At 37.1% G+C, this 13,614-nt stretch overlaps 1 protein-coding gene across 2 annotated transcripts in view; it reads left to right on the top strand.

Moving 5' to 3' along the window:
- The window catches only part of mle (dosage compensation regulator mle), a 116,844-nt gene that overhangs the window by 28,675 nt on the left and 74,555 nt on the right, over positions 1–13,614 (top strand). The window contains exons 1-3 of one of the 2 annotated variants that reach the window (XM_083134174.1): positions 1,425–1,507; positions 4,671–4,717; positions 6,308–6,537. In XM_083134174.1, the coding sequence (XP_082990300.1) occupies positions 4,687–4,717; positions 6,308–6,537 (261 nt within the window). In that variant the 5' untranslated portion in view covers positions 1,425–1,507; positions 4,671–4,686. Of the gene's footprint in view, positions 1–1,424; positions 1,508–4,670; positions 4,718–6,307; positions 6,538–13,614 lie in introns of those variants that run through there. The other variant, XM_083134173.1, reaches the window with a different exon arrangement.

Here is a 13,614-nt window from a genome sequence, read left to right on the forward strand (position 1 = left end):
TTGTAGGTCGTAAAGCTGTTGCTATGCCGATCAACAGAGAATGATATCATTCCTATTCAATGAGTCACCTGTTACTATGTGGACCAAGAGGAGAACATTACATTACAAAGTGAAAAATTGTGGCACATGGCCTTTAAACTTTTATAAGTGGTTTTGCTCATTTCCTCTTTACGTTTTATAAAAGAAAAACTTCAAAATATATTCTTTTTCTATAGTTAACAATTATAGGAGGCACATTCAGGATCCTCAAACTAGCAGTTAGCAGCACAAGATATCTTCCATTAATACATTTACACACTCCATATATGTCATATTATTTGGCCAGTAATACATTTTAATTATTTTATTTTTCCTTATCTTTTTTTTCATACAAAGTACCATAAAAATGAGAACGATACTTTATTTTGTAATGAGCTTATTTCAACCGCATTGCAAATAAGTGTCACCATCTTGAATGAAATACTGTTGACATATTCAGAAACTGCACAATTCAAGCTTTACAGCGACATACAACATGATAGGGTTCCGTAAACATTAAAAAATTATTCCGTTCATAATACGCACCACACTTTTTGAAGACAAAACTCATGGGAAAAAGTGCACATTATATACTAGTAAATACGGTACATTAATTATGGAGGTGAATTGTTCATTTAGGTTCTTCAACGAAATTGTGCAAGTTTGTATCGGATCTGTATGATATCACTTAATTTTGTGTTTGTATTTGATCATTATTGGCAATATATCGGCTTTAGCATATTATGCTGTATGTACAAGGTGTGTGTTCATCCACCCCAATCATGATTGGACAGAAGATAATTAGTCATAATATGTACACCACCTGTTCAAATAGAACTTGTTAAAGACAGATCATTCCATCTTATTTGCGGAAGGATTGTACGATGTGGAAATTTAGAGATACAACACATTAATAAGTATTTGATCAGTCTCTCCTTCCCAGTTTACCCATGGTTTCGAATAGCTGCTGGATATCTTTCTGATACGCACTGGTGCTAATTCTGATCTATGGGTCAGATTTTGATGAAACTTGGCACATTTAATTCTTTCATGGTGGTGAGAAACCACATACATTAATTTGCCTCTAACTTGTCCAGTTTAATTTTTATAGCCCCACATACTTTAAATGATTTCGTTCTTTCTTCTGTTCCCGAAGTAGTGAGCTTTAGAAAAAAAAATCTATCACCCTTACAAATTATTTAATCCCTCTGAAATTCCACAACAATCTTAACCAAATAAGGATTAGTTACTCTGTGTGTATTGAATAGCATTAATAGTGATTTTAATGTAATAATATGTTGTATGAGTTTGATAGGTCGCTGCTTTTCATAAAAGATGAAATTTTGTTTCATGGTTTTGCACTGCCATTTTATTCAGGTATAAGCTGAGGTATGTCAAAAAAAATATAAGACCAAATCCAAACAATGAGGTCATTTCATGGATACTGGGTCACTCAAGATCATTGCAAGTAGTCGGACCAAATCAGTCGGTAAGTAATGATATCATTAGTTCTAAGTAAGATACTTTACCAGTAAAAGATGCTTCTTTTAGAAGGTACAGTACAAGGGTTATGCCTGTATACATCTGAGGTAAATATAAATTCACTTTGTTGGATGTACTTCCTTTTGAGCTTTGAAATATTTACTGGCCTGAGCTGATTAAGTGGTTCTGGTACTAGTGCAGTACGACAATTTTAATTAATTGGGAATACAAATGTTTGATTACAAAATTTATACAGTACTTTATAGGGACAGGACAGATAGATTGGCTGTCAGTAAATTTCTGGATATTTCTAGAATGCTGCATGACTTGCTACCTCATTTATTCTTTTGTTATTAACCTTATGAGCAGCAAAATTAATGATCATTCCATTTTTTATGGATTGAGAGATTATTGGTATCAGCTGATATAGGCATATCGCTGTTTATCAGGAAAATTACTGAATATATCTATTCATCACATGTAATTTAGTGCAGAATTCCACCAATGCATATAATAATATGCCCTAGTTCTGTAAAGTAAATAAATGTCTAAATACACAGTTTCAGGTAAAGCACATGTACATGCTCCCCCCTCCACATTCACAGTCTCATCCATATGTGGAGTGATGTGATCAGCATCATACTTCCACTGCCTTTAACCCCCCAGGGTTACCAACAGATACCCATTTATAAGAGGCTGTATGAACCCTAGAGCCACTCCACGAAGGAACCTGAAATCACTCAACCTGGGGATCGAACCTGGTTTTCCTACGTGGCTGTCAGATGCTCTGCTGGCTGGACCACCAGTGTTCTGCAGACATCTGGTTACATGTGACTGCAGATTGACCTAGTCTTCATTATTGATAAGTTATATCTCTACTCTTCTGATATAAATGAAATATTTATACAGAAACGTGATATTGTACGTCTTGTATATAAGTTTGCACTATATGAGAGGCTCTGGAATAGAACTTGATAACCCCTGCTCAATTGAGTCTTTAGATAACATTAGGTATGGTTGCTGTTCCTCACACATTGGTGAACAAGGTTTATTCAGTATCCGGTAATTGCAAACCACACAGCAACATCTTGGGACAGCACCTTGCATACGTAGTGTGGAAAACAGCACTGTTCTGAGCTCTGCCGGCTTCCACTCAGACATGATACCGCTAGAGGCGCTGATGTCTGTTTCGCTGCATGGTATTCATCTGCTTATAATGGAAGTAAATGGAGTTTTCGCTGCAACGTCAGATTCTTTTACGCGAAACATTTCTATGAATGTGATGATTGCTATGATATTTGGTACAGCGATTATATTAGTGAACATTCCCGACAGTCAACCTCCTGTTATCGTTACTTTCATTAATAATACGGGAGAAAATATATGCATGGAATGCTCTTGTAACTAAATTTTTGTCTATGAATTAGGTTCATTATTATCATCATCATCATTTCTTTTAAAGATATACACACTGAAGCATTTGTATTTTTGATATTTACTGTCTCTTTTCTTCCGCTTGAAACTAATCGCGGCGATGATGATAATGATGATTGCATGAAACAACAAGGGGAACCCCACAAAACTTCCTTAGTGCCATCGACATGAGTGTAAGGAAACTTTCAGACCAATGGGACAAGCGACACGGGATGTTCACACAGAGGGACTAGTAACACAGACACTTCCAGACTGTAAAATAGCATTCATTGCACATGAGGGTCCAAAGAGCAAACGACACGTTCAGCACATGTTCATGTGTCGTATTCGCATGCTAGTTGTTACTCTTCGGTCGGAAAGCTCCTTAAAGGAACGTTACTCAGACTGAAGTGAGGAGGCACAGGGGGACCAAAGCGACGTGCCACTCCCAACAGTGACAAGCGACATGGTGCCTTCTGTTTATTAGCAAGCGTTTGCTGCTCAATTGTTTGAACAACAGATCTAAGCAACACGATAAGCTCCACATGTCGCTCAAACTGAGCCATTTCCTCAATAGCTTGCAACGTGTTACCGTGGTTTGTTGTTCACGCATGCGTGATCCAATGAATGTCTTGCTTTAGGGAGATTGCACACCAAAGCGACAATCGGCACGCGACACTCAACGCTTGAGGAGTTCACCAAACAAATGCTGGCCTGTACTGACCATCATGCCACTACGATGTGAAATGTTGCTCTTGATTGGCTCGCTTCCAAGCGACATGTGTTGCATGTTGTTTCGGTATGAAAGTTGCCTTGACAGAAAGACCCATGTCGCTTTGATCTAAAATCTCCTTGAGGAAACTGTGAAGTCAGAGCTTGTGTCCCTACGGTTTGAAAGGCTGCATTGATTTCAGACTGCTCGCTTCCAAGCGACACTTGTGGTTTGTTGCCTTGGTATGAAACATCTCTCAGGATACTATTTATATTCTAGTAACATAGAAAAATAAACTCTAGTACACAATCCAACACCTGATGTCCAGAATCTTCTCGTGTTACACATGCTATTTATTTATTAATTTTGTTTAACTTTTCTTTCCAAATTAATGCCATTTCGTGACTGCAAATCACTCCACAAATATAACTGTTTCCATCAATTCATGTACCGCCTTTGAAGACAATCAAATCTACACAATATATTCCAAAAACTAACTAAGCCACATTACTTTATAAGAAAATTAGCAGTGATACTGATCGCACTGCCGTCTATGTTGTCATCTGTCTCGGGAACCAGTTTCTTGGGTCGTTTTCCACACTACGTGTTGAAGGTGCTGTAATCTGGGTAATACATGAGCCACAGTCCAATGGACAAACTTTCACTTGCGTTTTTCTCAGTTTCATACTTTTGTTTTAATCCTGAACCACTTATAACAGAGAAATAAGGTCTAGCTTAAGCATTATATCAAACTGAGTCAGTGTAGTTTGTGGTACTGTTTATTGTGTTTTGTGTGTAATTGTACAGTGATCAAGAACAGTACTTTTTGGAGGAGGGGGGGGATCATGCTTACAGTTATATTCATTGTATGTATCAGTAAATGTAATGTTCTAAAATTATATTTATGATTTTCCACATCTTTTAGTATATTTCTATATTAACCATTATAATAATTGAAATTAAATACTATATAAAATTTCACAGCTTCTATTGGTGTTTCTTCACCTCTTTGTCAAATGTAAAACTAACTGGTTTCATTTTACAGGAGCTTTGTAGCTGAAATGAGCTTCTATGTAAAGCAGTTGAGAAGAAGTAAGTACGTTTACACTTTACCTTGGTGTTGATATTAAGATTACCTCTGACTAGAAATTATGTTGGAATTTAATAATGCTTTCTCCATTTTGGGTACAAACATGAATATTTGTTGTAACAACACAAACATTATTTAAGTACGGTGGTTATTGGGCATAGCCCGCCATTCTCTACCAGGGTGTTTACCAGTAATAATGTCAAGAAAAACTCAAGAAATTATGCTTGTGTACAATCTTAAATTGTATTGAGTTGTGGTTAAGATTTGTTCACTCTGTTTCTTAAGAATTACATTCTTGTATGCGTGAAGTTTTGTAAAAATATTAAATAAAGTAATGTGGCCATTCCCCATCCAGGATGAAGTCTGAAGAATTACTTTTTACATGCATTTACAATTCAAGCAAGTCTAAATCTCTTTGTTAAGTACAGCCTTAGTTTTCATCTTAAATGTCCTTGTGGTAGAGGATTTCATTGAATAAAAATATCTATTTTCTTAATTAAGGAGCAGTCGATTAAATAAATGTTAAGAAAAAGGGAGGGAAGTCAAGGAAAAAGAAAGAAACTTCAAGAAAGAGTCAAGAATTTTGGATCTGTTATTTTGGTAGACACCCTGTCCATACATGTATATTGTGAATAAACGATGTGCTATAATCCCACTGCATTTCTTGTGCACGTGCGTTGAAACCACTTCTTTTAAATTCCAACTGCTAGATGTCACATTTTCAGCGTTCCTAAATTTTACTTGTAGTGCTGTTGAATTAACATGGTGCTTTTGGTGGTACTCTTAAGAATAGTATTGAATAATTTAATGCACATTATGGAAATTATTTACAAGTATTCAAGTTTTGATTCAAAGTAGTTCTTAGTTTTTCATTATTTATTTTGATATTACGTATTGAAAATGTGTTTTCAGTAACTTATTACTATGTTTAATTTTTTCCTTTCAAAAGTTGTTACAGTGAAGCATTCATAAATGTGAGAAAATGTATATACAATGTAACATATTATGTCTATCTAGGATGTTAGGGAAAAGCGCTTATGTTAAGTGCAATTTCACAGCAGACATTTTTTAAATGTTTATTCTTAAAATAGCAAACATTACAGACATGATGTACCTGGTGGATTGTCACTGTTTAAAATCTTACAACATGCCAAATATAAAAATTTTTACTTATGATTCAGTGCGACTTAAATGCAAGCAACATTTAGATCTTAGTGTAGACAAACACTAAGATCTAAGAAACATGCAAGTCAGTTTGTAAATTTTTATTGTCTGTTATAAAAAAATGTAAATTAATTATTTTGTTTAATACTATTATTTATCCCATAATCATTTGCTGGAGTGATGCTACACTGCCAAAAATGTGTAAAATTTGTTGCAACTAAATCTCCCGTAATTTCCCGTAAATTCATAGCTGAAAATTGGTCATCCTAGTAGAAGAGATTTTATTGGTACTGGTTGCAGCAAAGTATTTATAAACATTACAGCCACACTGCCTAATCAGCTGCAGTAGTCAGCCCATTGATAGTGATGAAATTCTGAGAAGTACTTGTGTATTTATTATTTCTCTAAAATAACACGTTTCTCTGCAGCTATAACTGGCCGCGAAACAGGATCAAATAAGCAGTCAGCATCCAAAAGTTGTGCCCTGTCCTTGGTGAGGCAGCTGTTCCACTTGGGTGTCATCGAGGCCTTCAGCGGGACCTTGAAGAAGGCCAAGGAGAGCGAGCAGCTGCAGCCATATGCGGTGCAGATTAGCCCTGATCTGGAGAAACAACTGTTTGACATCTTGGAGAGCATGCAAGTCCACCCAACTGTAATTGTAAGTTCTTTTTATTTGCATTATTTTGCTATTGCAGAGTGTCTTACCAGTCAAGAAGAAGTAAATAAATCAACAAGTAGGTCAAGGAAGTCAAGAAATAATACTTGTGGTCAAGAATTTTTGCTATCACAATGATTAATTGATTGATTTAGTTCATTTTACTTCACTTTTTTTTGCCACTTTTGGCAAATCGCGAAGATGAGGATTAAGGACAAACATATTGGAACGATGACACAAGCCTCACAGATGGTATATTGAGAGTTCAGATGCCAGAGCCTTGCTGCTGCTGCTGCAGCAGCAGCAACATGGAAAGTCTCACCAATTCCCACCAATAACGATAATTGAAAATACAGTAAAACCTCGTTAATCCAGACTAATGGGGGGGATAAGTTGATCAGTTTAGCGGAAGTCCGGATTAACTGAAATAACCTAAAAGAACAGTAGAAAGTGCATTAAAACTCCTTTTATAGCAACAAACACACTTATTATGGTGTATTTAAAGGCCATAGGCCTAAATGCACTATACAGTACAGTATAATGTAAAGTACGGTGCCTTCAATAACGTAGTGTGGAAAACGACCCAAGAAACTGGTTCCCCAGACGGATGAGAAACATAGATGGCAGTGCGATCAATGTCGGTGCTAATTTTCTTATGAAAGTAATGCGGCTTTCTTAGTTTTTGGAATATATTATGTAGATTTGTTTGTCTTGAAAGGCGGTACGTGAATTGATGGAAACAGTTATATTTGTGGAGTGATTTGCAGTCACGAAGTGGCATTAATTTGGAAAGAAAAGTAAAATAAAATTAATAAATAAATAGCATGCGTAACACAAGAAGAAACATCGCAAAGTGATTCCGGACGTCAGGTGTTGGATTGTGTACTAGAGTTTTATTTTTCTATGTTATTAGAATATATATATACTGCTGGACAAAAAAAACCGGACACTTGCATTTTTTGTGATAATGCAATGGGTCGATAAAAGCTCTGGTACAAGGGCTAACTAAATGTTGCAGAAACTGAATTAAGTACGAATGCATAAACAAAGTCCGAGCCTATGAATGGTGCATATGGTACTACATGATCTGCCGAACATTCTGTAATATACCTGCGAGCTGTTATTGCAATTCAGATGTCAAATATTAAAGTGTCCGGTTTTCATTGTCCAGCAGTATAGTATCCTGAGAGATATTTCATACTGAGGCGACAAACCACAAGTGTCGCTTGGAAGCGAGCAGTCCGTAATCAATGCAGCCTTTTGAACCGTAGGGACACAAGCATTGACTCAGATGTGGCGACAGACCTGGAAAACCTGGAAAAGTCAGGGAATTTGAGGTGTCAAAAAAAGTCAGGGAAATGTCAGGTAATTTCGTCTTCATTGACTTTTTTTTTATTATTTATTTAAAGATATCGTTATGGAACACGGGAACAAAAAATTGCATTCGTAAGTTTCACCTCAACTTTTAGGCCCCTTTTATGCGTAACACAACCACGGCGAAAGAAACCAGTGATGGCAGGAGGGGAGAGAGAGAGAGAGAAAGAGAGAAATTTCTCTCGCCCGGGCTTCTCGGCGGGAATTTTAAATTCACACACTCTTTGGAGGAAAATTGTTATATCTCGGGCACTATGGAAGCAAGCTACTTCGGATAAGTTTTGTTTTTCAGCTAAATCGTCAGCGCATGCAACCGTGTACAATTCAGAACACCGGACCGAGGAAGGGGGAGGGGGCGAGCCCCGAATTTCAATGGAAAAAAACAGAAAAATCTAGAGTTTGCCCCCCTCTTCTCCCACTATTTTGGGGAGAAGCCGCGAATTTTAGTATTCTTTTCAAAGAATGGATATTTCTCAAGAGAATGAAACATGTTTCATGTTCTTGGATGCCATACAAGTTAAATAATAAGCCAAACGTGAAACTCTGTTTTTTACGAAAATAGGTAATTTGCATAGTGCCCACAAAATTGTTATAACTCTGGCACTATGGGAGTAACCTACTTCGGATAAGGTTTGTTTTGCAGCAAAAAGATCATAGCATGCAGCCGTGTACAATTCAGAACGCCGAACCGAGGAAGGTGATTTTAGGGCACGACCCCCGAATTTCAATGGAAAAAAAATCTGGAGTTTGCTCCTTCTTCTTCCACTATTTTGGGGAGAAGGCGCGAACTTTAGTATTATTTTCAAGGAATGGATATTTCTCAAGAGAATGAAGCATGTTTTATGTTTTTCGGTGCCATACAAGTTAAATAATAAGCCAAAATGTGATTTTTTAAATATTTTTTTAGGAAAATTAGGTAATTTGCATTTTTGGAGGAAAATTGTTATAACTCTGGAACTATGGGAGCAATCTACTCCGGATAAGTTTTATTTTTCAGCTAAAACATCATAGCATGCAACCGTGTATAATTTAGAACGCCGGATCAAGGAAGGGGGCTTGGGGGCACAACCCCCGAATTTCAATGGAAAAAACAAATATCTGGAGTTTGCCCCATCTTCCTCTGCTATTTTGGGGAGACTGCGGGAACTGTAGTATTCTTTTCAAAGAATGGACATTTCTCAAGAGAACGTAACATGTTTCATGTTCTTGGGTGCCATACAAGTTACATAATAAGCCAAAATGTGATTTTTTTACGAAAAATAGCTAATTTGCATTTTTGGAGGAAAATTGTTATAACTCTGGCACTATGGGTGCAATCTACTTCGGATAAGTTTTATTTTTCAGATATAACATCAGAGCATGCAAGCGTGTACAATTCAGAACGCCGGACCGAGGAAGAGGGGCTTGAGGGACGCGACCCGCCAATTTCAATGAAAGAAACATAAAAATCTGGAGTTTGTCCCTTCTTCTCCCGCTATTTTGGGGAGAAGGTGCAAACCTTATTATTCTCTTCAAAGAATGGACGTTTCCAAAGAGATTGAAACATATTTCATGTTCCTGGATGCCATGAAAGTTGAATAATGAGCCAAAATGTGAAATTCTGTTCGGAAATGTGGCATGGATATGTTGCGGAGAGGGGGAGGTTGGTCATCAATATGAATGTCCCAGGCTTGCTCCAGACCTGTGTCACAGTTTCCACCCAAACATAAGAGTATGAAGGTCCAAAAAGCACATTCACTTCGTAATCAGCACCATGATACTATATGGTATCATCGGGCGAGTACGACCTTACTCTGATGATACCATATAGTATCATAGGGGCAGTAAAGGTTAAGCCTCTAAATATTATGTGGAAAATGCATTGAATTATCATTTTTTTCTTTTCCGTATGGGAGTAGTAAGGGACTTGTCAACAGATGGAGGGGATAAGAGCGGGTGGTGCCGTCCGATAGTTGTCGGACGTCGTAGTAAGACATTTTGTTGGGCAAACTGAAGGAACATGGAAACAAATAGGTTCCATTGATACATACGATTTTTGTCGAATATCGCCACCCGACAAAGTATCTCACTACAACATGCGACAGAAATTTCATGGACTGCAACATCCAACAAAAATCGTATGTATAGACAAGAAGAGCTTTAGACTGCAAATATGCTGCTGAAATTTTATTACTCTTCTGGCTCACTTCACCTTATTTAATGTAGCAGTGCTTACAGAGGTTTTCTTTCATCATCCTGACATATTACTGGTTTCGAACAAGTTAACATACGTTTCCAATGACATTGTACTATTCTTAGATATCAAGAAGAATCCAACCAAATCGGATATATATTGAATACTATCACGAAAAAGTGAAACATAAACTGCGTTGGTGAACGTTATAAAAATTGGCAAGTGCATGCTCCCAACCTCAAATTTACTGCAACACTAATATTGCAATGAAATTAACGCCACTCTCTGTCCTGTCTGTTTAAACGCATGAGAGATGGTCATTAATCTCACTGAGTAAGGTTAATGTCCAATATTATGAAATAAAATACTAATAATAAATACGTAAATATTTTAATATCATATTTACTCGAATCATTCAATCATAAAAGCAAATCACTTTCTTCAAGAATTAACTTTTCTCTGCCAGCCCTGCTAAATTTTCACTTTCCATTTACTGATTTATATGAGGGGTGGCCAGAAAGTAATTTCCAATTAGTAGGGACATTGATTTTTCGCAAATGCCAAAACCGTGAAAAATAGTAATTGCTGCGAATTTATGTTTAGGAATGTGCAGTGATGTCTGGACACATTTTTCGCCCGTTCGATATATCGAAATAATGCGAATTTGCCATAAAATGCGAACTGTTGGCGTTTGTAGCAATTTTTTTTAAAGAAATGTCCTAAAACAATGAAAAATTCTATAAAATCCAACATTCTTGTCTTTTCTAGGCCATGTTTGTGTACATAGAACATGCAAGTTTTCCAACATTTTACTCAACACTAAACTATAGAGTTGTACATACATGGAATAATTCAGACAGCCACATTAAATCATGTATTTCCCACGATTTTCTTCTATCATATCTTCTATCAACGAAAATATGTAGACCATGTGACCTACAATTTAAAATAATAGTTTAGAAGCACAATGGAATATTACATTTCAGTATATTTGTCAGATTAATGTTGTAAAACAAAAACGCAAATTTTGGGAAACGTAACACTAACAAGTCAAAAAAAGATAATGCCAATTTTTGGTACCATAATATATCGATATCTGTCACGTGAGATTGATTGATTTTATTTTTTTGGGTGCGTCGCCACTTATGGTCATTATGCACCCTTCAGTATATACAGGGAAAATTCCATTATCTAAAACCTTACCTTAAAATTAAAAAGGGGGTATGGAAAATAACTTTCCTAAAATAACTTTCAAGATATCAAACTCTCACGAAGAGACGTAAGCCATGTGACTTACAATTTGAAACAGTAGTTTGAAAACACCATGAAGGTATAATTTCAGATATTTGACAGAAAATGCGCTAAGATGAAAATGTGAATTTTGGGGAAAATAACACCGAATAGTAAAAAATAGAAAATAAAAATATATACCAATTTTTTTAAAAAAATAACAAGAAATCAAGGTCCCTACCGATTAGGCATAAATAAAACAAGAATATCAGTTGTAATTTATTGCATTAGTAACAGTGAGTCCTATCCTAATTTTCGGCATAATCACCACAATTGTTCTGGCATTTGTCGTAGCATGGCACTAAATTTTGTATGACCATGGTATACGTGTCTGACAGCAAAGACTGGAACTCTCTCTACCACAGTGTAGCTGTCAAATCCTTGCCCTGCCAAAAACCTCTTGAGTTAAACAAAGAGATGAAAGTTGGTACATTCAAGGCCAGGGCTGTACAGGGAGTGGTCCAAGATCTCTCACCTGAAGTGATGCAAAGGCCCGTGTGTACTCAGCTGTATGGGGTTGTGCACATTCGATTGGCCTTCCGTGAATTGACTGCACCATCATCTGACCATACTATCACGCATGACGTCCGGTCTGCACACCTCGCACAATTGCTGGTGGCTCTGTGCCAAATTCTGAGCGTGCAATGTAGGCTACATGGCAGTCGATGGGAGACTGTATGAGAGCTGCAATCTTTAAGCTAGAACTGTCCTAAAACGGCTGCATTGCAACTGTACCAGATTACAGCTACATGCCACTAATTCCTGCCTGTGTGTGTGTGTGTGTCGCTCTCCGACCAGTATAGGCACCATTGGAGCTTTTTTCAGGATGCCCCTCGTATATGAACTTTCAGAAGCTTTTATTATTAGATTGTTCCTGTTTTAATGTGTAGTTAGCTAAATCAGGTACCAATTCTATAAATTCCTTGCGTTAAATTTCTAATAGCTACATACCCTTTTCGTCAGCATTAATGATATAACTGCATGTTGTCAGTTTCACAGTACTTCACTTGGTTATACTGTACTGAAGCAGAAATCCCATTGATAATGTAAGGAAATATGACACTTCATTTTGTTCGATTCAATTGTTTCACTTATATGCAAGAGTTAAGTTTTTTGCTTTACAGAGAAGAGAGAAGTAGCTTTATGCATTGAAAAATGAGTCCACAGTCCGCACTCATGGTTCTTGCATGCAGAGGGTTGTAAACCTCAGTGGAAGTATCGGGGTGTAAGGGGTGACCTTCCACATAGTATACCCAAACGTCAACCTCACTTCCACGTTAGTACACCCTGGACTGAAGACTAACGAGGCTCTGGTGACTGGCCCCTTGGCCAGTATAATTTTGTTTGTATTGTCCTGTTGTGCTTATGTGTGCTGAGTGCCCTCTTTACAGCCTCAGGTTTTAACAGAAGTCAGAACATTTTAAGTTTTTTTAATACTGCAACTTTAGAGTTGTTCTTTGTAATGATAAGGGGCTGTCCCCCGTATAATGTGACGGGAGCAAAATAGCCTAAGTGCTGATGCTCCTATACTGATAAATTACAAATTGTATTTCTTAATCATTCACTCTTATCTCATTTAGTTGTAACTTTAAAAATAATGAAGTATTTTATTTTAAAGTTACTGCGTATGACAAAATTCCGTAATCCTTCTCTAGCTTGTGAATTGTAATAATTTTCCAAATTCACTATTTTGCAGTTTGAATTGAAATCATTGAGAAGAGAGAAATTAAGTCAATTTCAGATAATATTGGTAATTAACAAAACCATACGTGGATCTGTGTGAGTTTATTTTTTCCATTTGCAAAAACATCGATTTAGTTTAGTTTGTAATAGTCAGGGAAAAATGTAAATTTTGTCCTGGAAAACCTGGAAAAGTCAGGGAATTTAATTTCTGCTTGTTTGTAGCCACCCTGTGACTGCACCGTTTCCTCAAGGAGATTTTACACCAAAGCGACACGCGACAAACGATACGAGGATTTCACACCAAAGCGACACGGGTCCTTCGTTCCAAGGCATCTTTCACACCGAAGCGACACATGTTGCTTGGAAATGAGCCAGTCAAGAGCAACATTTCACATCGTAGCGGCATGACGGGAAGCACAGGCCAGCGTTTGGTTGGTGAAATCCTCAAGCGATAAGTGTCGCGTGCCCCTTGTCGCTTTGGTGCGCAATCTCCCTAAAGCAAGACACTCATTGCATCGCGCATGCCGAACAACAAACCACAGCAACATGTTGCAAGCTAT

Source organism: Lepisma saccharinum, chromosome 13 (genome assembly GCF_977018435.1).
Source record: "Lepisma saccharinum chromosome 13, izLepSacc3.1, whole genome shotgun sequence".
Classification (NCBI taxonomy): domain Eukaryota; kingdom Metazoa; phylum Arthropoda; class Insecta; order Zygentoma; family Lepismatidae; genus Lepisma; species Lepisma saccharinum.